The sequence below is a fragment of the Lissotriton helveticus genome, chromosome 12 (genome assembly GCF_964261635.1).
Source record: "Lissotriton helveticus chromosome 12, aLisHel1.1, whole genome shotgun sequence".
In the NCBI taxonomy this organism is placed as follows: Eukaryota; Metazoa; Chordata; class Amphibia; order Caudata; family Salamandridae; genus Lissotriton; species Lissotriton helveticus.
In genome coordinates, this window is record NC_136073.1 from 68,121,742 (window position 1) to 68,147,798 (window position 26,057).

The 26,057-nt window shown below is 44.2% G+C and overlaps 1 protein-coding gene across 1 annotated transcript in view; it reads left to right on the top strand.

Annotated features, from left to right (window-relative positions):
- Nucleotides 1–24,802, top strand: part of TNFSF12 (TNF superfamily member 12) — a 276,992-nt gene extending 252,190 nt beyond the window's left edge. Inside the window, exons 5-6 of the mRNA XM_078668522.1 lie at nt 17,317–17,441; nt 22,778–24,802. Coding sequence (XP_078524648.1) covers nt 17,317–17,441; nt 22,778–23,029 — 377 coding nt within the window. The 3' untranslated portion in view covers nt 23,030–24,802. The remainder of the gene's footprint in view (nt 1–17,316; nt 17,442–22,777) is intronic.
- The last annotated feature ends 1,255 nt before the right edge of the window (nt 24,803–26,057 follow it).

A 26,057-nucleotide genomic window follows, 5' to 3' on the forward strand; every position in this document is an offset into this window, starting at 1 on the left:
ATAAGCAGAGCAATACAAGCGCAGGCCTACAACCACTGGGGCCGGCCGCAAAATCAGGAGATCAAAAACAGAGCAGGTTAGACATGTATGGTAAAAAGTAAGTACAGTATAGCCGTGAGATGTGGTCGTAACCCAGGAAGCGCAAGGATAAAAAAGGTTTCATTTTTATGATTTTAAGAGGAGGCAGCGGCTATATCTACCAAGGCGCCATGCAACACAGTCAGAGAAAAGGAGACGGGAGGGGTATATCCCCCCATGCAATCAGAAAGCAATAATAAGGAACGGGGCCAAATACACCCTACGCCCACCAAAGGTGGGCCAGAAGTAAAGGACAAACCATAGCAAGCAATTTAACAAGACGTCGTGTAGAAAGCCCACCCGCCCCAAACAGTAAGAAAGACAAGTGCAGACACCGGATAAATAAAGGAGAGAAAAAAAAAGAGAGACATAGCCAACCCCCTTGATAGGGGAGAAAAAGGGACCATAGAACAAAACAAATTAAAATAACAAACCCCCCTGTAATAAGATGAATAAATGATGAATGTAGACAAGGTGTAGCATTAATAGGATGTTTTATTCATCTGATGGTAAGTATCATGGGGGGACCCCACCAGGAGCATCTCACTTGCTGCTCAGCCCGACTCTAACTGAATCCTCACGCTCACACACAAGCATTCCAACACTCCACTCATGCGCGCACCAACATTCCACTAACATTCATACTACTAACTTTGTCAAAGAAGAAAGTTCTGTGAACAAATCTTCTACCTTGGCATTTCTAGTAGGTCATGCGATGTGTAGATAGTTGAGAATGGTCCATTGTGTCAATGAGGAAATAAATTTTAAATAAGATGTGAGTTCCTTCTAAACCCCGATCAATTCTCACCAATAAAGTGGACTCCACGATAAGGGTTTCCTTTCACAATGTAATGAGGAGACACTCGATATTTCCAAAATGGGCAGAGCGTCATGTAAACACCAAAATAAGTGGTAAGCAAACCCGTGGAAATGGAAAGACACTGAAGTAGGCATCACGCCTTGTGACGCTTAGACCGTGTGGCTCACGGCAGGTGCGTGCTCTTACGGACTCCAACCACGTCGATATGGACTGTGTAGAGAGTAGAGACTCTTGTGACGACGCCAGCTCATGAGACGGAGGCTCGAGGTAAGAATGAGTCTCGTGGTTAATTCGAATGACGCATGATACATGCCTGCAACTGCCAAATTCCCACGACGCTGAGGATGAGCCCATCAATAATATTAAAACCATCTAAGTATGAATTAAAACACAGTCTGACCTGTATTAGACGGCAATGACTTCCGAACACCGATCTTGTTGTCACTGAACAGATAAAAGTGACGAATAAACCTCTATATTAAGCAGGGCGAAGTGCTCAGAAAAATTCACTAGATGGCGCTTGATCCTCACACTGTCAGCCCCAGAAATTCAATGTTTAAATATGAATAAACGATCTCTTCATATGTTTGTCTGAAGGCTGAAAGTTTAATTGTGAGCAGATTGACGTTTGATCCTCATGCTACTAGGAGGTCACTGATTACGCATTGTTAACCGATTTCATTCTATGCTCGATGAAAGGCAGGTAGCTGTCAACCATTAACTCCAGAGTAAATCACCCAGCTCACTGACCTGTCCAAACATGAAGATCGTTTTCAGCCACTATGACCATTGAGCACTTCTTCTCCTCAAATAGCTCTGATAGATCTGAAGGCAGCCATCGGCAAACTGTAAAAGGGCAAGTTCGCATAAAAACTTTGAGTCTTGACACACTTCAGCGGGCGACAGATGGAGGTCACTGGTGGGGTCCCAGGTGTCAGACTCTCAAATACGTAAATACTGTTTCAAAGCAGGTGCTTTACCTTAGTCCATCTTAGATTTCAGTTTCTTTAAGGCAGCACAGGAGGGTTCTTCTGGATCGTCGCCAAATGTAATATGATGAATAAATGATGAATGTAGACAAGGTGTAGCATTAATAGGATGTTTTATTCATCTGATGGTAAGTATCATGGGGGGACCCCACCAGGAGCATCTCACTTGCTGCTCAGCCCGACTCTAACTGAATCCTCACGCTCACACACAAGCATTCCAACACTCCACTCATGCGCGCACCAACATTCCACTAACATTCATACTACTAATGGCTGAGCAGCAAGAACTAGACCACTACACCCCCCCATCACCCGCCACCCTACATCACCGTAATGGCTATGGCCTACCCCACTAACAGCGTGTCTGTCGCCCCAGAGTCACCCGAAAAAAGGGAAATAAAAGAAGAAGAAGAGAAAAATAACGAAAGGGAGAAAAAGAAAGAATGAGGAGAGGAGCCGGCGATGGAAACACTCGGTCCCCCCCCATCCCCGCAACAGAAAACTTACAAATCGAGGCCAGAAAGAATACAGAGAAAAGCCAACGCACAGGGTGCAATCAAAAACAGTCCACAAGACGAGTCCCGGATACGCCATTAACTAAGAGAAAGTCCCGCCAGGATCTAGGTAAGGTCACCCCTGGCCACTTCTGTGAATAGTAGAACTGCCAAACCTCCGTGCAGTCAGGAGACAGTACGACACAAAAAGTCCATACCAGTCAGGTAAGGCAGGCGGCATCTTCGCACAACACTGTCCCAGCCACCAAGAAGTAGCCAACGATACATGGCGGCAGCCAGAATGCAACAGTACGCCAATCACCAACGCGGCCAAGTCCAAAATCAGGTCTGCCCAGCACGGAGTGGAGAACACAGGATGTGGGAAACATTGCCGCACCGGCGCCAGGTCCATTTGTTCCCTCAAAATCGTAGACTCATCCGGGGACCCCGGCTCAGCAACCGGAGGAGAATCAACGGGACCAACTCGGGGAGAAGGCACTACGGTACAAAATGGCGGATCAACAATGGCAGCGATCCGTAACTCCAAGTCCCGGGACTTCCAGAGCAGATCGGTTCGCAGAGTAACCAGCGCAAGCAGCACATGACTTCGTGTAAGCGCCGCACCAAGTAACCGAGGTCCGGGGGTCTCAAATGCAAAGTGTCACCGTCTCCGGGAGGGATACACTCCAAGGGGCCATCCGCCATCTTGAGCACATCGTTCGCCGCCATTATCCCCTCCACCTCCAAGTCCATCATGACCGCCAGAGGCAACAGGACCCACAGTCGATCAGCGGCGGTCGGCGCCCGGCGAAGAAAGGAGAGTCACCAGAAGGCCGGGTGTGCTCCCAGCAGCTCTCCGGGAGCCAGGCACCGGTTCCCGGACGGGACTATTAACAGGAGTGGGCGTCCCACCCAAGGGGAACCGGACAACACGGCCTCTCTCCGGTTCACCAACTGCTCGGGCATACGGGGCGACCCACTATTGGGAGTGGGTCCGCTCCATTTCTCCCTGCTCTCGGCTCTCAGGCTCCCACCAACAGGCTTCTCATCCGGACCAGGGCCACCAACACTCCGAACACCGCTGGGCAGGCGCTGCACTCGAGGCCCCGGCGTCAGGGCCGGGAAGGCCAGCAAGCAGACAAGGGCAGATCGCAGGAGCCACTGCACGTTGGAGCCCCAAAATCAAACGGTAAGTGAGCGATTTTCTCTAGCAGTAGAAATCAGAAAGCCTCGAACAGGATTATCGACAGGATAGGTAAGCGGGGAGGAAGGGACCTCAGAGCGAAGCGTTCATGCGACTGTTCCGATCGCCATCTTGGCTCCTCAACATCTATTATTTAAGTTGTAATAACATTTCAGTTTCTATTGTGTTGGGTACAGGGCCATTGTTGGTATAATTAAACACCTCCACATACATAGGTACAATACATTACATATGATTTTTCCAGAAAGGGTGCGTTCTTTTTCCTTATACAATCTTAAACACAGGAAATATTATCTGTTCCTGTCCCTCATTTTTTTTCTAATATCGTCACAATTATTTTCTTTGCTTTTCCTGTTGACTTCCTTCATCTTTTTTGAAGCTGTAGACAGTAAAAAACACTCCTCTCTGGCTTAAAATCTTGGCCAGCTTCTGAGGCGGTACAACTAGGAGTGCAATTATTTCCACCGATGGCTGCTGAGTCTGGAGACAAGTTGTGACAGTCCCCCTGTGCTCCTTTTGACGTCCGACGTTGCCTTCCATCAAGGACAATTATGCAAAAGGAATGACTGATTTTCCTTGAAGTGAGGCCCTTGTTGGAAGGGGCTGGGCATTGTCAAAAAGAGCCTTCATCTCCCCAAGCTATAGCTCAGTCCCAGTAGGACAGCGAGCTATGCGTCAGTGTTACAATTCACAGCCGCGTACTGCCACCTGCTGGTCATGTAAGGGTACTACATTTAAATATGTTCATGCAAAATATACAAGTAGCCCCTCTGTTCCTTCTTAGTTCCACTACTGTGTTACATCAGGGTTAAAACTGGGATCAAATGATTAGGAATAGCAATAAGACCCCGTGGTCCCATTTACTATCAGGTATGTGCTGTAAAATACCACTGGCTTTTTGTTGGTGGTAACGGTTGTGGTCTTTCTGTGCTTTATATTTGTATTATATTTATTTAATTCTTTGTTAGGCACTCACCCAAAACAGCCCGTCTTTTGGTGCCAGTAATCTAATATAGATAAAGTTCTTAACACGGTGCTGGGCCCGCTACTGAGTTATATATTTAGGTTGAGACCTCGAGGGCTGCAATGTTTCTAGAGCCTGTAAACCCAACTAGTGTAGGCTCGAGTTTGATTTCCATTGGGACAGATCTCCAGATCTGTGGGCCTAACACAGAAAACCTGCGATCTCCTGGGATCCTTTACGAGTATCCTACTGTCTCTTTAAAGGTGGTTTTTTTTATTGTAGCCTATTAAGATTGGTAAGCTCTTCCCTGATCCTATGTGTGTTCTCAGCCTCATGCTTTGGACAGGTGTCGGGTAAATCCCCTAGTATGTTGTATGCATCTTCGAGTGTGAAGGTAAGTGCTTTCACAATGGTTTTGTGTGTCTAGTCGAGGTAGGACATAGTTTGTTTGAACAACCAAGGCCATAACAGCCCTTCACAGGCTGCAGCCTCTCAGAATGTCTCCATATCTCACTGGAGATGAAGACCCCTCTGAGAGGGTCCTTATCCAGTCACAGAGAGGATCTTCAGATATAAACTGTTTATAATGAACCTTCCATCGCTCAGGAGTGGGTCAGCCAGCAGGTTCATGGGGAGGGTTGAGCCAGCTCTAAGAGACCGAGCACCAGTCGAGGCATGGCAGTCATGCAAACCATGTCAGTGAACATAAAATACCCTTTCAAACTCAACTTTTTTATTTTCTAATATTCGTTAATGTTTCAATGGATTGCATTAGATGTTATTAATGTACTGGGTGATGTGTATTAAATGTATTAGTTTCCAAACTTGAACATTTAAAGATTTAAGATTCTGTCTCCCTGAAACCCGTGGCCACATTCTCAGCGTAAGTCAAGTCAAGACAAGCCAGTTTGTCATGACATGTACACTGTATATTGGCAATGAATTTTATATATTTGAATTAATATTGTAGTCTGCTAACCCAGGTGCGAGGGGGTATTTCTATAGAGCACAGGTTGTAATGAATTACTTCAAGGCGCTACTAAATATGACCGTCAAGGAAAATGAGGCACATTGAGTTAAAGTGATTTGCCCAAGATCACAGAATTTCAGCCACTGCACCATACATTTTTCTCTCTTCAGTTTAACACTAAAGTGTTTTTATTGGTGCCTAAGGAGTTAAAGCACTTAACCATGTTTCATAGAGCCGACTTGCATAATTCATCACAAGCTAATAAACGGACATTATGTACCAAATCTTTGCAGGTAAAAATTAGTATAATTTCACCACAAAAGAGGCTTATGCAAACTACATGCATTAAGAATGTGCCTGTGCATCGTTCATAATGCACCACTTGGTATAAGGAAGAGCAGCCTCCTTATATGGTAATGTTAATGACCTGCCCTGAATTTACAAGTGCTTAGTTTGTGGGTCAGGACCCGAGGTTTTTCTCCGGAAGCCACTGTGGTTAGTGCTTGCCACTGTCCATATATATATATATATATATATATATTACAAGTAAGCAAACACAAAGAGACAATGGCTGAAGCACTGAAACTTTTCAGACACTCGCCCCCAGTCAGTCTTGACCCTGTTACTTATGGGAACAGTCCAACCTGAACTGCCAAGCCAGGTTTTCCCTGGACCAGAAACAAACATCCTGGGACCGGTTTTGAGGTAACACCCTTTATCATCCAGGCTAGCTAGACTCCAGTGGCAAAGTGAGCATGGGACCCACGTCTGGGCATGCCCTGCCAACTTAGGGCGAACAAAGCAAACACAAGGAGATGATGGACGGAGTGCTGAAACTTTTCAGACACTCACCCCCAGTCACAGATCTCGGTTGAATCCATCATCGTTCTTCAGCTCACTTTGCCACCCTAGTTCAGACCCAGCCATATGCAAATCTCCTTGCAAGCTGATGTTTTGGGACAAAATGTTCCAATTTCCACATTTATATGTAAGGCGAATGTTTGAGGAACAGTCTCTACCACTGGCGAGACCTAGGCCTGTAAGTGTGATGTCACTTGTCTAGTGTTTGATACATCTTTCGAGATAAGGCCAGGGCCGGACTGGCCGTAGTGGGCATTGGGTGTTTCCCCGGTGGGCCGCCAGTGTGGGGGGCGGTTTTGGGCCCCTGGGGGCCCGGCAATATCAGCCCCCTGTAACAAAATCGTCCGAAACCAGCCCTAGCAAACAGCAGCACCTTCACCACCCCCCAGGGGGGCCGGTCGAGCAGTTTGCCAGGGCAAGTTTCGGATCCCAGTCCCGCCCTGGCTAAGGCACAGCTGTAAGAGTCTGTACTGTGTATGGAGGGGATTCTGGGATTTGTGCACTATATTTACATTCCACCCAGGAGGGAAACATGAAAGGAAATGAAATGTAAAGTCCAAGAAAGCTGCTATTAATATTGGTAGGCCATGTGAACTACGCCTTCTGAACTAGTATCATACACGGCATTGTAGACACTTCTTTTGGGGGAGGGGTAAGGGGGGTATTATGTTAAAACTTATTTTGGAGAGATTGAAGTGAATCCCCGTCACCCCTAGGGAAGGTCAGGCTTGCCTTGCCCATCATTAAAGTACAAGAAGATTTTGTGAGTTCGCCTTCACAACATATGCCAAAACTGCGCAGTAATAGGCACAACTTAACCTCGGTTTTTCTTCAATTTCTCCGAGGGGTGGTGAGGGGGAGAGTTCCTCGCAAGCTATCTGGAGGATTTCTGGCTGACTGGCTTCATCCGCTCTCTGGCTGCAGTTCGGGACAGATATTTATGCCCTGCCACTTTAAAAGCCCCCCCAGCTGCCACTGGGATCTTGGCAAGGGGGTCCAGTCCGCCTGAACCCTCCCTCGTTCATGGGAAGTTTTAGCACGCACTGAAAATACTTGCTGGAAAACATTGACCTCTAGTGGAATGTGCTAAAATTGCAGTTTGTCACATTTTATTATTTCCAGTGACTTTCTCAAGGAGCAGCTTTTTGCCATATCTTATTCGGACATGGCAAAATATATCTTTCTTTGCAGCAAAGCACTGTGGGATTTTTTTTGCAGTGAAGGAAACAGTTGGTGTGAAATGTTTTGTTTGGCGGAGACTTTTGCTGGGGTTAGTTTTGGCTTCTGACTGGAGACCCAGTCCCAAGAGGTTGCAGGGCCCTAATTTATTGTTTTAAAGGGCCAGCGAGGCTGTCTTCTGTCCAGATCCTGACATTTTATGGTGATCTCTCCTGGCACAGCGCATGGAAACCCTCACGGGTGATTAGTCGCGCTTTATATTTCCGCCTTGATTGATTATGGAAGGAGCTGGGGACCACACTGGTCTCTGGGGGTGTAGCTCCAGGAATTTTTATTTGGGTGGGCCAAGGGTGCATTTGGGTGGGCCACTGCGGGCTTGATTTGTTGCATATATGTCTAGACAGGTCTGCTTCAGGGCCCTCCTTTATCTCTTCTTAGTCTTACAAGGCCCAGTAAAACTCACTCTTTTCCAAATCTCTTTTTAATGTTATCACTCTCAAAAAGAGTTTTTTCCATGTAATGTTACTTTGATGGGAAGAGGAGGTTTTCTGAGGTGGGAGTGACATTCCTCGGGCTCCCTCTTGGCGAGCATCATGGAGAATCCCTCTTCATTACTACCTCCACCTGACCACAGCACACTTCCTTATAGGCTTGATTAGCCACTATTCCTCTCCAGTGCACCTTATCTCACAGATAACATTGGGCCTCTGCCCCATATCAGGCACCACTTTCATTTTTCCTGGTAAAATCATTAGTAAAATCACCTTCATACTTAAAACATTGAATATAGCAGTAAATATAATTAGCAGGCACTTTAAAGTATGTTCCACAGTAGCCCTTATGGCCCGACTGCTAATTAAATAAACAAAAACAGAAAGGCCATGACAGGGCCGGCTTCAGCACTGATGCGAAAGTCTTTTTTGGCGCAGCACCAATAACCTATTTCTCAGCAAATACCTTTACTACCACCTTCCAACAGTGCCCCTCATCCCTCCATGGCCCCTATTGACCTCTTCCTTGGATTCCCTCACTGCCACCCTCCAACAGTGCCCCTCATATCTCCGTAGCCCCTCCCCCTCATGACCTCCTCCTCAGACTCCCTCACTGCCACCCTCCATCAGTGCCCCTCATATCTCCCTAGCTCCTCCCTCCACCCCATGACCTCTTCCTTGGATTTCCCTCACTACCACCCTTCATCAGTGCCCCTCATCTCTCCATAGCTCCTCCCTCCACCTCATGACTTCTTCCTCGGATTCCTTCACTACCACCCTCCAACAGTGCCCCTCATTGCTCCATAGTCCCTCCCACTACCTCCTCCTCGAATTCCCTCACTGCCACCCTCTTCCAGTGCCCCTCATCTTTAAGTAGCCCCTCTCTCATATGAATTTTATTTGTTGTATAGCGCTACTCATATCAGTGTAGTGTGTGTCAGTACTTTACACCACGCACACATTATACAGAGACAATGAATCATACAAGTATGTAAATCAGTTTACAGGGAATGTCACATAAACCAATGAGGATTACAAGGTGTAGGAATCACATGTCATCCATACTGGTGGGCAGTATATTTTAGGAGTGTTTGGTCTGGGGAAACACAACATTAGGGTTTAAAGAGTATTCCATGGGGGTCAGCTTTACTGATAAAAATGTATATCAGCCCAAACATAATCATTTTAGCAACATTAGAATGATGAAAGACTGGGGAAGTTCTAACTATATCACAAAACAAAAAAAGCGAAGTTCTAACTATACCATTCATGTTTGTATGCAGCTCTTTGGTGACAGTTCATTAGTCACTGTCCTATGTTAGGATTGTAACTTCTGAACTGCAAGTAACACAAGGATCTCTGTGACAAAGGTGGTAACCCACTGAGCTATCCACATACAATACAGTTCACCTGCATTTAAAAACTATTAACAGACAAATGATTTCTCTCTAGAAGGATCATTAATCACCAGCGTTATCTGGGCATTTTGTATTGTCTTATTGATGTCCTGCATCGGCCATGATAATGATAAAAACTGTTTAAATGAAGCACACACGAAGTGTGTGTCCTGCTGGGCCTGTGCAGATTTAAAAAAGAAAAAAATGTAGTAACACATTCACTTACCTACTAAATTAGTCAAACTTTGTGTCACTACTTGATGTGATAAGCCGCTGCAGGGGTCAGGAAAGGTGACTAGGAATAAACAAACTTCTTTTCTCCTGTGCTGCATAGAAAAAGAAATATCAACGCAGCAGGACAGTAGGCAAAGGTTACCAAAGGTTACCATTGTCAAAGAAAGGATTTGTCGCCTTTCACCATGCAGAGATGAAGGGGTGAAGAAATAAACAAGCCTCGTTAACATATCACTGGTCTTTTAAAGACCTGTGTAGTACTCGGGTGCGGCTGCGATAATCTCTAAAACTGTCTGTGTGTGTCTGCGCCCGGGAAGCTGTGTCAGCACGGGCGCACATACACACACAGACAGCTTTGAGCCCAATACCGTTGCGCGACTGTCTTCAAGCCCTCACTGCGAGGGCCAAGGCTCCTGTTTGGGTGAGCCAGGCTCCTGTTTGGGTGGGCCTGGCCCACCCGGCCCACCCGCTAGAACCGGGCCTGGGGTGTAGCTCTCCGTGAAGTAGATCTGTGTGTCATCCATATACATGTGGTATTTGAGCTTGGTTTGATCAATGTGTGAGGTGAGTGACCTGAGGTAGATGTTTCCGCGGGGGAAGGATAGCTGTATTTTCATGACACCTAGTGGAGTGTATACACCTGAAAATTGTGCTTCTTGTAAAACATCACTTTTGGTTCTTAAAGATGGCAACCAGAGTTTGTTACCTGCTTAAGAACATTTAATTATTTCAGCTTTCTATAGAAAATGAACTATGTATATGTATTTATATATGTATGTGTATATATATATATATATATATATATGTATGTGTGTATATATATATATATGTATATGTATCTGTGTCTCATTCGGGTCATCACTTAGGAGCAGCTAGGGGTAGCAGTGGCTGCCAGCATTTTCCATTTTTTGATCTTTACTACCCTTGGCAGAGTCTTCTGCTCCCCTTGGTCTCACGGATCAGAAAGGCGGCAGCGAGAACAAAAAGTAAACTGGCCTCTGTGAGCTGTATGTACTCCATATGATGACCAGCACCTCTTAGGCCCCACAGTAGCAAAGAGGAGGCTGTTAAGGGACCAAAGAAAAGGACAAGGGTCCAACCCAGTGATGTCTTCAGAGGTCCAAGGCTGCCCGATTACACTTGCACTGCCCCTTGCTCTTTGGTGAATCCACATTTATGGTGCCAGGCAGGGCCATCTGAGCTACTCAGGACTCCAGGCCAGTGCCAAGTTTGACAAATGGGCAAGTGGCAGCAGGTGTTCACATGACTGTTGCATTCGTTTAAAGGTGTCCACCAGGAAGGATTTTTAAAGTATTTTCACTGGGCCAAAAAGAAATAAAATTAGAAATGTGTATGTGTAAAATGATGAACATGTGTGTGTGTATATGTGTGTTTTTCTGCACACGTGCATGTGTGTAAAATTACCAACACGTGTGTGGGTACGTGACTTCTTGGGTATCTGTTTGTGTGTGTATTTGTGTATCCAAGGGTGCATCTGTGTTTGTCGAATAGAGAGATGTAGAGGAAGTCTTGCTGCTTGACGGTGTTGCTCCACAGAACTGTCCTCATGGCCACTCACCACAAATAGTGCCCCTGCCCCAACGATGAAGTAATTATTAGTCTGTTGGGAAAGCCGGCTTGATGGCTCTTTCCGGGAAGAGACCAGTGCGCCAAGGTGAGTATTTGCTCCAGGTTTCATAGTTTTCACCCTCACAGGGGGGAAAGACAGTGTTTCCCCCCTGTGAGGGTGTTTTTGCACCTATTCTCCCATTCCAGGCCTTCACTCTCACGTTTCTCTGCCTGGCCCGACGGTCTGGTACCCCTTCCTAAAGTATCCAAGGAAGTAAGAAACCTTGGAATTGCCATGGACTCTAAGCTATCAAGGATTGCCCAAGTAGATAAGTTAGTAAGATTGAGATTCATTACTATGAAAACTGTGTGACGCATCTTCCCCAACCTGGGATTTCAACACACGGTCCATGCTACTATCTCTCATGCCCTGTCTAGAGTTGATCACGCCAATAGCCTCCACCATGGATCATCTTTAACAACTAGGGAAAGACTGCAACGGATTCAGAACTCTGCTGCCGGAATACTATATACAAAGCCACAAGCCCACATCTCTCCTACCTAGAAGGCTCTAAATTGGTTATTGGTTGCCAGAAGATACACTTTCAAGCAGCTTTGTATCACCCACAAAGCAATACATGGACCAGGACCGTTCTTCATCAGGAGTAAAATCATAAAATACATACAACAACCCTCCACCCCCGATTGGCACCCGCATCAAAATAGCAGCATACAAGAAGAAAAACATCTCTCTCTGCTCAAGAAGCCAAACTATAGAATTCATTATGGCCAAACATAAGATCCACAGATAGCCGTCTTATCTTCAGAAGATTACTCAAGAGCTGGCTCTTCCCTACATGACCACCATATTCAAAATACAAATGTACAACAATATATGCACAAAACACCTATGGTGCTTATACGTGTGTATGTTACATTTTGATTATATGCATGTATTCAGATATGTGCATCATTTTGTACAAATACACATATTACTTTTGAATAAAAACATGTATACATTGTTATATTTATGCTTAAAATGTATATAGGTCAGTGCATAAATAACATAAAAGTATTTGACTACGTGCTTATGGATCACTGTTTATTGTGGTCACTCATATCACAACATATAAATATGATTATGTTAAATGTTAACTATTACATTTGTTTATTACTTAAACATTAATACATGAATCAAAATAATGAAATAGTATAAAAAAATACTAATTAATTAATGGAAGAACCCAAGCAAAATAATATGGGTATGTAGCTCTCTATATATATTTTATACTTACCACAGGAATCAAAATAAATATATTTAAATACAAATATTATATACATACATATAGGTATAACTTTGTGATTATATCAATATATAAGTAGATCTATACATCAATAACATAAGACGATGAGTGTATGTTTATGGGTTTACTTTCTTATGATAAAACACGTCTGTCGCGATGTGTAAATTTGAGTATAATAATTGTATCTAAGTGCTACACCATTAAAATATTGGGGGTCAAATATATATTCAAAAACCTAATAAATATAATTTTTAAAAAATGAATTTACAGCAAACAACGGAAAGTGCGAGTTTGTAAATATTTATACATGCATGTACATATTGGACGTTATCCAATACAATTTGATATCTCCTGATTTTTTTCCATATGCTTATCATGTAAAAATCTTGATGTATGTAGACCTCTTATGTGTGGTCATGTATCTACATATATATACATTTTCCTCCCTAGGCAGAGAAGACATAAAATTTACTAATCTCCCCAAACCTCATTAAATGGCTAATCCTATTCCTCTTCCAAAATATCTTCTACCCCCACTCTCTGACTCAACCCAACCCTCTTTTACGACCTCGAACTCCTAAACAACTCTTTCCAAACTCTTCCCCCTCTATCCAGCCTTTGTCCTATTCATCCAACGAACAGGCTCTTTGACTTCCCCCAAACATCTATGAAATCACAAATAATCCTTTCTAAACTCTTCCCTCCGCTTTCCATCCGCTACTCGCCAAACTGCGCTTCAACATCTCGTCAGGGGTAGTAAGCGCTTTATAAATAATAATAGTAATAATAATTAGATTGAAGCCACGGTTAGGACCTTAGAAGTGAAAAAATTGCTGCTCGCTGGTCTCCACATCATTTGAGGATTACCAATTTTCAATATCACATGTTTACAAATTCATTACACGTGATATACATATATTTAGTTCTAGGTAGAAGGAGAGTGAGTATGTTATTTGCCTGGAATGACACAATTGATAGTCAAGTGCCGGGATTGGAACCCAGGCCCCCTAGGTTTTCAAGTCTACAGTGTATACTCACTGGACCACACCTCCTCCCCGTCTTTATTGCTGGACTTATACCGCCTGGATGTTGCTCCGGCCTGCAGATGAGGTCACCCCTTCAATGAGGATGTGTTCATCTCTGAGGGAAGCAGCTCGCTGGAAAGGCCCTTCACAGACACACTTCCTTCTGCAGAACAAAGACCTGGTGGTTTGCATGGAGGACGACCTAATTGAGCAATCCGTCCCTCTGGCTGCACGTGCAAGGGCCGCGCCAGGCCTTACAGATCTACTACTTCCGGGGGGAGGGCGGGGGCTGGTAGAGGGAACCACCACTAGCCCAGAAGGGGAAATGGGAGATTGGAAGCAAATTGTTCTACTTGAAGACAACGGTTCCTTTGTGCTTATGGTTAATCCGTACGAAATGAAAATATTGTTTAATGATGACTCTGGTGGCATTTGAAGACTCTGCACACATCTTTCCTCCAGAACGGTACCTCTCTTGAATCCAATCCTTGGCCCCTTCGGGCAGGTTGGTCGAGGGGGAGCAAACGTCTAAGGTGCCAAGGGCGCCGCGCCAGGGCTGCTTCATGTTTAGGCCCAAAGGGAGCTCTGAAAGGAGCTGTAAAGAGAATTGCTGGATGAAATCGCATCCAATTTGGCATAAGAAAACACAGACCACATTGTCCTGCTTGCTTTTTCCAGATCTGGAATACATCTCTAGGGTTTTCATAGCTTTAAAAACACAATCTGTCTTTATCTGAGCTGGAATTGTCTGACTGACATGGAGTGCAGGTGACTGCACAGAGCTGAATATTTTATGCCGTCTGCTTTTTTATGTGGCCTGCTGTCCAGGGGCATGAGTGATTATTGGTAAGCGAGAGCACGAAAATTGTTCTTCCGCCAACCGTCGAGAAGCCTACTCTCTGCCTACCTTTCATTTGCCCACACTCCCGCGTCTACCAAAGCAGAAGCGGGGGACGCTCATTCTCCCACATCGCAGCAAAGATCTGCCACAGTTTCCCCACGCACTCCTAGACCATCACTTCTCTTTCGGAATTCCGAATGGCCCTGAAGACCTGGCTGATCGAATAAGCCTCAGAGACCTGCAAGCGCCTGGATAGCCTATCTGGTGATTAGCCGTGCTTTATAAATCCTGATTGATTGATTGAACCATGGCCCGTCTCCACCAGGTATGGGAGGTTGTGGCCATTGGCCACACCACATGACCACTTCCACCTGGGCACTGCAGGAAGGGTACATGGGCAGATGCCATTCTATGCAGCCAGTACCCGCTGGATGTAACCCAAAGCCGTTCCCAGTTGGCAATGGGGGCATGTTAGTGGGAGCAGGGCTTTGCCAAAGAACTCGTCCTGCAAGACTGTGCCCATCAAGTGCTTTAGGAGGAATGCCTCACATAAGGGCTCACCTCGGGCAATATCATGAGGGGGCGAGCAGATGTGCTCTTGTTTTATGCTGCACAATTTTTAAAGCAGATACATTTACCATTGAATTTTTCCACCTAGTGCATGTGCTTCAGACGGCACCGCTCAGAAACAGTGAGCTGTGATTACGCCTGTTTCCAAACTGGTCCTCCTCCATGCTAACTAGTTACGTGACCCCCCAGCATGGGGTGAGAATCTGGAACTCGCTTCCTCCACTACTGCGTACCACCACCACTACCCGGACCTTCAAATCCTACCTCAAATCTCTTTTCTTCCAAATACACTTCCAGAACGAATTCACCCCTTTTCATGTCCCCCAAGGAAGTTCTTTCATTATTGTAAATTTGTAATCTATGCCTGTACAATCTTCATCCTATTGTGTTTTTTATGTGACTGCCATCTATTGTTTTATTTTACCTTTTCTTGTTTCTCGTCTGTTTCTGAAACGTGTAAATATGTAATATTGTCCTTATGTAACGTGCTTGGTTCTATTGTAAAGCGTTCTGACACCTTTGGGTAAAGTCTGCGCTATATAAAAATGCATTAAATAAAATTAAAATAAAATAAAGCAGCGCTATCCGCAGCGCGTGCACTAACGCAGTAAACCTCTGAGTTACACGCATGTGCTTTAGAAAGCGCAGGCGCATTGAACCAGGCGCACAGACGTGCCCGGCACGAACGCCTACCTTTATGATACAGCCCCCTCTGCTCAAGTTTTTCCAGTGACATATAAAGCGAGGAGCTACACGCAGGGCAGCCCTTTAAACATCTGGGTATGGGGCTCATGATACTGGGCACAGGGCACGGCACAGCCACCAGCATATGGCTTTTGTGCAGTACCTGCAGACCACAAGCCCAGTGAACACTTGTAGTGGGGTTACTTGGAATTCTTAAAGTATGGGATTACAAAACCAAAAAGATCACAGAAAAATCCTACATTAGGAAAAGTACTGGTTAGAGACGGCCCTAAAAAGCCCAACGATTGATGAAGGAATCTTGTCAACTCAATTTCTTCTTTTTTGGGGGGGGGGGGGCTGTGTGAATTTGTTAGCCTACTAAGTGATACTAATGTAGCCTCACATTTGCAATCATACCAGCTATTTTAGGTGTATGTGTACGATTCTAATGTCACATGTTGCTGTTATCAGTATAATTGATACCTGCCTTGGTAGTAACTCTGCAAAGACCTTGTAACTAAAATTACTAAACACTGTGCAACAAACACGCCCCCTGGTGGACACTGGTCTCAGGCTGCCGCGTGAGCCTCTCTCAAAGGGATGAATGACGCCCCTCCCAATTTAGCAGCTGAAGTGGGGGAGTGTGGGGGAGTTTGTGCTTGCCTTGGACCACTGCCTTTCTGTCACAGTAAGATATTTAATTGTTATTTTTGGGCCTTCTCGAATTGATGTTGATTGGAGACTAAAATAACTAAATTCTGGAGAATGGAATGACAGGGCCGACGGGTGGGACAAAACGGAGCCACGAAGAGAGAGAAAGAGCAGATGCATGCATTTTTAAAGAAAAACAGAAGTGAGATGGTCAAATGAAGAGAAAGTGTGAAAGACAGAGGAAATGAAAGATGGCAGTAGCGGTACAATGGAAAGAAAGAATCATAAGAAATAAGGAATGAAGGAGAAAGTAAGGAAGCAAAGAAAAGATATAAGGCAGGAACGATGAAAAATGGTGAGAGGGAAAGGAAAAAGGAGGGAAGGAACAGTTAATAAAGAAAAATGTTAGAAATAAACAAAGAATGAAATAAAATGGAAAGAACGAAGACTAATATGAAACAGGAAGACAAGGACATGTGAAAAGAAAAATTAGAAAGTGAAGGGAAAGATGTAACGAAAATGTAAAAAATATATTAACAACTGAATCCAAGAAGGAAACAAATATAGAAAGAAAGCTAGCAAGACAGAGGGAAAATATAGGTGTAAAGAAAAAAGGATACAAGGGTGAAAATAAGAGTAAAGGTGAGAAAAAGAAGACAGAAGCAAAAAAATCAATTATCATAGGGATGGTTGGGGTCACTTGCTACACTAGCTCGCTTTGCTCGCTTGAGCTCACTTGACCTATATCCGATTTGGGATATAGTCAAATGCGAGGGCAAGTTTTCTGTTCTGGCTACTCACTGAAAGGGATTTAGATCACTTGATGCATAAAGAGTTCTGAGTCAGTCACTGCCACTAAACTGTTGTTACATCTGCAACCACCCCTTCCTCTGGGAGGCCATGAGACATACAGTGCATTGAGGTCCTCTGTAGTCTGTCAGCGCTGCAGGGTACAGAGCGCTGATTTCTTGTCCATTTCCCTCCTTTCTAGATGGCTATGGCATCATCAAGGACTGGGTGGAGGTGAAGATGAACTCAACAAACCCCTTGAGCTACAACAACGAGAACGGGGAGTTCAAGGTGACCAAGAGGGGACTGTACTACCTGTACTGTCAGGTGAGTATCATGACTGTCTGACAGCACCGGGGTGATACCCCACGATAGGGCTTGCAATGCGCCAACATTCACCCAGTGGGGATTAGGAAACATCATACCCGAGCCCTTCCTAGTGTTTTGAATCTGGGTAATGATAATTTGTAACCTGACGTTCACCATCACATCATGCAGAAATTACTGCTATACGCACACATACGTGTTCACTCAGTAGTTGTCTGCTGTTAAAGTTGAGTAAGACCCTGTTTTGGTCTGTTATTAAAGTCAAACAAGACTCACTATTGGTGCTATTTTAAAGTTAATTGAGACTCAGTCTTAGTCTGCTATTGAAGATAAATGAGGTTCCTTCTTGGCGAGTTCTTAAAGTTGAGTTACACTCATGGTCTTCTATCACAATTGTACACTAGCGCGGGTAAGGTTGGCAGAAGGTTCTGTGGCACTCTACAGAAGTACACTTGAAAGTTATTTTGAACTTATTTATGTGCGGTGCTTTGAGGTGGAGAGATCACCCACTCCCCAGTTGGAAGACCAAAATCACTCAGTTTGTACAAACAATTGGTTTCCCCAGCACACGCTAATGTCAACATCTTTTACATAAATAACAGATATCAACAATTCTTGTCTTTCTTTGTTTTCGTTAGTATTTCTCTCCCAATCGTATCAGTATTATCCATTATTATTTGTTGTCATCCGTTTTACCGCCTTCCTAGTGTTTGCTCGTGCAGCCTTCCGTCATCCCAGCGACTACGCTTAGACATACTCGCTGGGACGACGGAAGGCTGCAAGGAACTATTTGGGGAAACCAGGCCAGAATTACAACCGGTTAAAAGATAACACTAACCATACCAACGGAACAGCCCTGAGGAAGTCGCGGCCACTTTCCATAGGCGACGAAACACGTGTTGTCTAAAAAGCAGCTAAAAAAAGAACTGAACAAGAACAAATTAAATAAACCTAACAAATTCAAAGAAAGACAAGAATTGTTGATATCTATTATTTATGTAATACATGTTGACATTAGCGTGTGCTGGGGAAACCAAAATTTCCTATCACAATTGAATAAGACTCAGTTTTGGTCTGTTATTAAAGTTGAATAAGAGTATAAGACCCAGTATTGGCCTTCCACTAAAGCTAAATAATGCAGTATATGTCTAATATTAAAATAGATCCGAAACAACAAAAGAGTATTTTAAACTATACTATGATAGAGCTCAAAAGGAGAAACAGTGAGACAGCCCGTCCCCCACCTCCCCCTCAGTGCCCTATACCAAAAATAACAACTGTGTCAAAAGGGTAGTGAGTTCCCATTGAGGAAAAAAGGAACCCTCAAGCACCCACACAAGGTAGGTAGCCATGTGTCTTCATCGGGCTCCTGTAGTTAGTACGTGTAAAGTTACTACAAACCAAAAAGGTGCTGGTTAAAATGAGTATTGACCACTCCCTCGACCAACACTTTTAATAGAGGGGTGATTTGAACCCAATTAAAAACAGTGTGAATAGACGGACAAAAAAGGGTTAAGTAAATTTGAACCCCCTGTCCTAAAAAACTAACTAATTTTAACCTGCACCTTTTTGGTTTGTAGTAACTTTACACGTACTAACTACAGGAGCCCGATGAAGACACATGGCTACCTACCTTGTGTGGGTGCCTGAGGGTTCCTTTTTTCCTCACTGGGAACTCACTACCCTTTTGACACAGTTGTTATTTTTGGTATAGGGCACTAAGGGGGAGGTGGGGGAGGGGCTGTCTCACTGTTTCTCCTTTTGAGCTCTATCATAGTATAGTTTAAGATACTCTTTTGTTGTTTCGGATTGATTATAACCTAAGGGGTGTGAGAGTATTTTACTTTGCCCTTTCTCTCTTGTTGTTTATACTAATATTAAAATAGAACAAGACTCAGTCTTGGTCTAATATTAGAATTGAATAAGACTCACTCTTTGTCTATTATTAAAGTTGAGCTAGTCTGAGTCTTGGTCTGTTATTAAAGTTGAATCAGACTCAGTCTTGGTGTGTTTCTTCAGGACCTAAAAATGAGAGGTGTGAAAGTGAACGTCAGTGAGGAAAAAAGAGGGAAGGGTTTCCTGATGATAACCACGTCGGAAGTGTGAGGTCGCTCGTGGTGAACCATAGGATGAAGCCCCTAGAGTAATCAGATGATCTCTATAAATAGATCTGTCCACTTATAAAAAATCTATGTAATTCAATCTTGGTCTGTTATCAAAGTTGAATAAAACTTAGTACTGGTCTACATTAAATGTGATTCGTCTTGATCTGTTATTAAAGTTGAATGAGATGCAATATTGGCATGCTAATACAGTCGAATAAGACTCTATTATGGTCTGCTGGTAAAGTTAAATACGGCTAAGTCTTACTATGTTATTAAAGTACAATAACGTTCAGTGTTGGTCTGTTATGAAAGCCAACAAAACTCAATATTGGTCTGTTATTAAAGTTGAATAAGACACTGTCTTGGTCTGTTACTAACGTTGAGTACGACTCAGTACTAGTCTGCTTTAAAGATGATTAATGTTGCTCTATTAATAAAGTCGTCGAATTAATAAAGGTCTGCTACTACAGTTGAATAAGGCTCTGTTTTAGTGTGTTAATAAAGTTTAATAACATTCAGTCTTGGTCTGTTATTAAAGTCGAGTGAGACTTAATATTGGTCTGCTATTGAAGCCGAATACGACCCACTTTTGGCCTTTATTGAAGCTTGAATAAGATTCAGCTTTGGTCTGTCACTAAAGTCAAATAAGTCTTAATATTGGTCTGCCATTAAAGGCCAATAAAACTCAGTCTTGGTCTGTTATTAAAGTCAAGTAAAACACAATAATGTTCTGTTATTAAAGTTAAATAAGATTCAGTCTCGGTCTGGTACTGAAGTTAAGTTTGACTCAATACGGCTCTGCTTTAAAGATGACTAATGCTGGTCTCTTACTAAAGTCAAATGAATATTGGTCGACTACAACAGTTGAATAAGACCCAGTCTTGGTCTTTTATTGAAGCTTGAATAACATTCAGTGTTGGTCTGTTATCAAAGACAAGTAAGACTCAATATTGGTCTGCTACTTGAATAAGACCCAGTCTTGGGCACACACACTCCTCTCATCTGGCTGAAAGAAGAGACAATTGGTCTGATAATGAGAAATTCTTATACTGTAGAAGGCCTTGTGCAAACACACACCTGATTTAAACTTCCAAGTATCCTGGGTATAGCTTGGCACTAAATGGCCCAATGATTGAGTTTAGCTTGTGATTTGACACTGAGGCAGGTTTTTTCCCTTTGCCACTTCCTACGTGAGAGCTCCTCATTGTGACAGAGCAGCTGCAGGCAGTCAGAGAGAAGATGACTTCTAGATAATTCCATGTAGGTAGTCTTGAGACAGACCCAGAGTATTCACCCTTAAAGGGACAGTTAAGCTCTTGTTACAAGGGGTAGTAACACAACAAGGAGACTGAGACGTGGCTACACAGTTATCTTGAAATGTAAGATTAAGGATGTTTCAACCCCACTAAAAGTCCAGCAAACGGACCCATAAATGCAACAAACCATGTGGGACAGATGGAATGGTGTCAGTTGATTAACACCTTGGCTGGGGCGCGAATTCCACCGCGGTGCTGAACATTCCAATCGCGGGCCTGGCTCGTATGGCCCCCAACCGTCCTGCGCACACGCCCACCGTGACTCATGACGGCTGGGGACCACCATGAGCACAGAAGGGGTTAACATAAAGAATCATGCCCATTAACACTCATCAATCAATCAGTAGATTTGTAGATCGTTTTTTGTCACCCGTGAGGATATCCAGGTGGTGGCAGGGTCCAGTTGATTAGCTGAATAGCCAGGTCATCAGGGACTTTCGGAACTCTGGAAGAGATGGGGAGGTCGGAACATGAAAAGGTAGCTCGCTCCATGTCTTCGCTGCTAGGTTGGAGGATGAGTGACCTCCACATCTGCCACGTCAGATACGAGGGGTGAGGGTTAGAGAAAGGGAAGCGGTGCGGAGGTCTGGTGAAATGTGAGCAGTTCATGGCCCATCCTGGCCTGACAGAAAGGCTGTTGGGAATATTCACTTTTTCATTTGGATCTTACAACCTTGAATTAACGAAATCCGTCAGATACAAGGCTAGAGTTGTATTCCACCTCAGTTAAAGTTTTATATGAACTTTATTTATTTTGCATAACAATTAACACAGGTGTACATTCCGTAGCACCTCAGATAAAGTTAGATAAATTCTCATAAACTTTCTGTGCAGGAGTTTAGCGTGACTGAGCACAGGTACGGTACAATCATCTACTGCTCTTCTCCTCAGTTACATTGAAAGGGAGCTCACTCCCTGCTTTCCAGACAGCCGATTCCTTGAGTATATAGAATACCACTCGCTGATACGGAAGACCCTTTGCATTGTGACACAAAACGTAGAATAAATGAGTTGCTCTCCTGGTGCTGAATTTGAACTCCAGCTACACTGCGGTGATGAGGCCCGGCACGGTTGATCCCATTCGGAGGTTGCTTGTGCTCCTTTTTAGAAGGGAAATGGCCTAGCGGTCCGGGTTGGACTGTACTTATGGTTGCAGGACCAAGGTAGATTTTATGTGGTTGGTCCCTCTTTGCAGTGGCCTAGGGTAATTATGACAGACTTAAATTAATTCAAGCATTCCTCCATAATTTTTTGGGTTTATCTCAAACTGAATTTTGCAGCAGTATTGGAATACCAGCTGTCTAGTTTTCACCCAAACAGGTTGGGTTGGGCTGGTGAGGTAAAAAGGAGCTCCTGCATGACAAGGTCTAGATCTATTTACTTTTCTGCATCATTTTGTAAATGTAAATGTGTTTGTATTTATATAGCGCACTTCTACCCAGAGGTCTCGTAGCGCTGTATTCATACCGCTGTGGAACCCATCCTGGCTTTCCTGTGAAATGTCCACTCCTGGGCACCCCCAAGGTGAAGCCAGGCATCCAAGCGCTGCTGGGGCCGTTGTGGAGATTAAGCAAGCTATTGCCCAGAGTCACAGAGTGGGACCCATGATTAGACCAGGCACCGAGGAGAGAATTATCAGGTCCAGGGAGATTGACTCCAAGAGCAGCTGAGGCGGGAATTGAACCCTGGTCCCGGGCCAGACTTCTGCATCAGGGTCTGCTGCTCTAACCATTGAGCCACGCTTCTCCACATTCACTTTCTGTTCAGGTGGAAGAGTACACCTACCGGGCCTGTTAAGTGTTCGAGTTTGAGGAATTCTTAATGTAGCATTGATCGGATCTGACTAGAACAAAAAGCAACTATGTGAAACCTAATTAAAATGTTCTTTCTCTCTCTACCTTCCCAATCTCCTTAGGTACATTTCAATGAAGGGAAGAGCATCTATGTGAAGCTCGACATCTCATTGGATGGGGAGGTGGCGTTTCGCTGTTTGGAGGAGTTTTCCACCACTGCTGCCAGCATCCAGGAAGCCGAGGTGAAGGTCTGCCAAGTCTCTGGCCTGGTCCTCCTGCAGCCCAACTCCGCCATTCTCATCAAGACCGTCAAAGATGTCAGCCTCAAAACGGACCGCTATCTCACCTACTTCGGCCTCTTCCAGGTGCACTGAGTCAAGTAGAAACGAGGCTCGAGGTCACTGTGCTGCTATTCTTCCTCCTTTCGGACAATGACCAGGGGCGGGGGGCTATGGTAAGGTTCCCTTTATATTCATGCCAGGTGGAGTCTGTGAACCTCTTTCATACACCTCAACTACCAGTTTCTCTCTAGTGACCGGCTGCACATTCCGGATCATGTCCGTCACCGGCCAGCCTATCACATCATCTTCCTCCAGCAAGAACACAATGAGGGTATGGACCATATTCTTATGACTGAAATAACCTCAAAACAGGATGGGCATTTATGAGGTTTTAATAAATTCTGCTGGTTAGAAGGTTCTTATATCAAAACTGGTGTCTTCTGGAACAAACGTATCCAAACTGCAAATATCTTCTCAGAAGCCAAGTATCCCTCTGGCGGGAACCTCTGAAACACGCATGAACACCTAGGACTGTTGTTGACATGCCTTAATGAAGGAATGTTTAAGTCACAGATAATTCTTGCCTTGGGTGGACTCACACAAAAATATCCAAAGTTCTTGCTTGTCAGATTTTAATCTAAGAAAATGTATTTTGATGCGAAGGAGGTACTTGGACAATTGAAGGAGAGTGGGCAATCTCTTGCCAAGGGAAAGTCCTTTGGGGACAAAAAAAAGGGTTTTTTTCCAGTTAGAAGGACACAACAAACGTGTGCGAAATCAGAGTTTTATTTTAACACGCATTTTCTATAAAAAAAAGAGTATAACAAGAGCAATATTAGTATATTTGTTTTATAGTAGATGGTCTTATAGAAGTCTCTCGTAAAATGAATGTCCATGTACAAGTCGTTCTTATATTGATGTATTTTACAGAAGATGTCCACAAGTTGACTGTTCCGATAAATGTGATACAATATCCTTTGAGGTGTTAATCAAGCTACCTATCAAATTTTTGTAGGTAAGGAGTGGTAGTGGTTCATTGCTCTTATTAGAGGTGGTCTGTGTCTAGACTATTCTTATAGAAGGCCACCAAGTGCAAAATTCATATTCATGCTCAGAGCAGAATGTTTCAGACACCTGGGTGCCCTATGTGGAAGGTTCGATCCCCCCGGAAATTTATTAAAGGGAATCTTCATTTGTCAACAAGAGAGGGAACTCTAATGACGTGTGTCAATGTATTTGCAGATATATTGAGTCACCCAAGTGTGGTAGAGGAATGAGCAGTTTGCGTATGAAGACAGTGCACACATTGTGGTAAGTGGGGACAGGTTTGCGTGACTCCAAGTTTATAGCTGACCACCATATTAGACTAGGCTTGTGGACCACACTGGATTTAAAAACATTTTTATTATTGAACTTAAATCATCACAGTTGATTTTTAAATCCACAAGAAATTAACAAGAAAGGAAATATATATATATATATATATATATATATATATATATATATATATAGGTTTCTCAGTGTGAGGGGCTCACTCATGGCAAGGACACACTCTGCAACAGGCTGATAACAAAACGTATACAACTTTTTACAGGGATTCCAAGCATAATGCTTTGTCATTGTTTCAAGAAAATGGTTGCCTTTGGTAGTCGAGGGATGCTGACCTGGAATGTTCCTTTGACCTGTGTTCTTCAAGCAGGATCACTCCTTGCAGTGAATCCTCTAGGTGGAATGAACTGACATCCGACGAGAATTCAATGAGAGGAAATTTGTTTCAGAAACCTTCATTTCTTTCAATTAAATGGAAATTTGAAAAAATGCATTGATCAGCTGTCAAAACATACAGTAAAAAACTTTAAAACAGTCCATGCGTGAAGTATCCATTTTGTGCCAGATACAACTGTGCTTGTCTTTCACCATTGCTATCATCTCTTTCTGGTTCTGCAAGACTTCTTGGGGTAGTGTTTGAAAATCAGCAGAAAGTTTGGTTTTATTGATGCCATAGTGTTAGCAATAATCTTAATTGTTATGCACATTATTTTTTTTAACGTGGGACGTTGTTTTATTTGAAGTGTGAACATATATGCACTAGCTTGATTTGCGTAGTCAACCTGCAAACCCAAGGTGCTAGAGAAGCATGGAAAGTGCTGCATGCTTGCTACTTTCTACCAAACACACAAACAGCTGTGCTCCCTGAGTCTCACATGCTCTTCCCTGACCCTTAACATGGCTTTTCTGTAGCCTGAGCCACAACAAAGCAGCTGTATGTCCTGAGATTACCATGACCTTTTCTGAGTCCTGGGTCCCAGCTTGGTCATCTTGTACCTAAAACTACTGCCCGGCCTGATTGTGCCCTGTGTCCTCAGGTCTCCCTTTGTCTGAGCAACCCGGGCCTCTCTGTATCATTAGATACCCAGAATACTCTCTGCATCTCTCTGCCCTGATCCCCAAATTTCTTTCTGTCCCTTTAGCGATCTGCCCTAGTTGACTCCAGCAAGCCACCTGAGCACACTGACTCTGGACAGTGATCATCATCATGCAGGTATGTGCTCCTAAGTCCCTTCTCTGTTTCTAGTCATCCTTGAATCCTGGAAATGCCCCAGGCTATCCCCCCCAGCCCCCGAGACGTCCTAGACTTCCTTTATGTGCTCCCAGATACCCTCCCCCCTCATAGCCTTCCTGGAACCCTTAGCATGCTCCCAGGGACTATCCTTATTCAAAGCCTTCCCGGAACCCTTAGAGTGCTCCAAGGGACCGTTTCCATTCAAAGTTTCCCCAAACCCTTAGAGTGATCCAATGGACCGTCTCCATTCAAAGCCTTCCCGGAACCCCTAGTGCTCCCAGGGACCGTCTCCATTCGAAGCCTTCCCGGACCCTTAAAGTGTCCCCAGGAACCGTCTCCATTCGAAGCCTTCCCGGAACCCTTAGTGCTCCCAGGGACCGTCTCCATTCAAAGCCTTCCCTGAACCCTTAGAGTGGTCCAAGGGACCGTCTCCATTCGAAGCCTTCCCGGAACCCTTAGGGCTCCCAGGGACCGTCTCCATTCGAAGCCTTCCCGGAACCCTTAGGGCTCCCAGGGACCGCCTCCATTCGAAGCCTTCCCGGAACCCTTAGTGCTCCC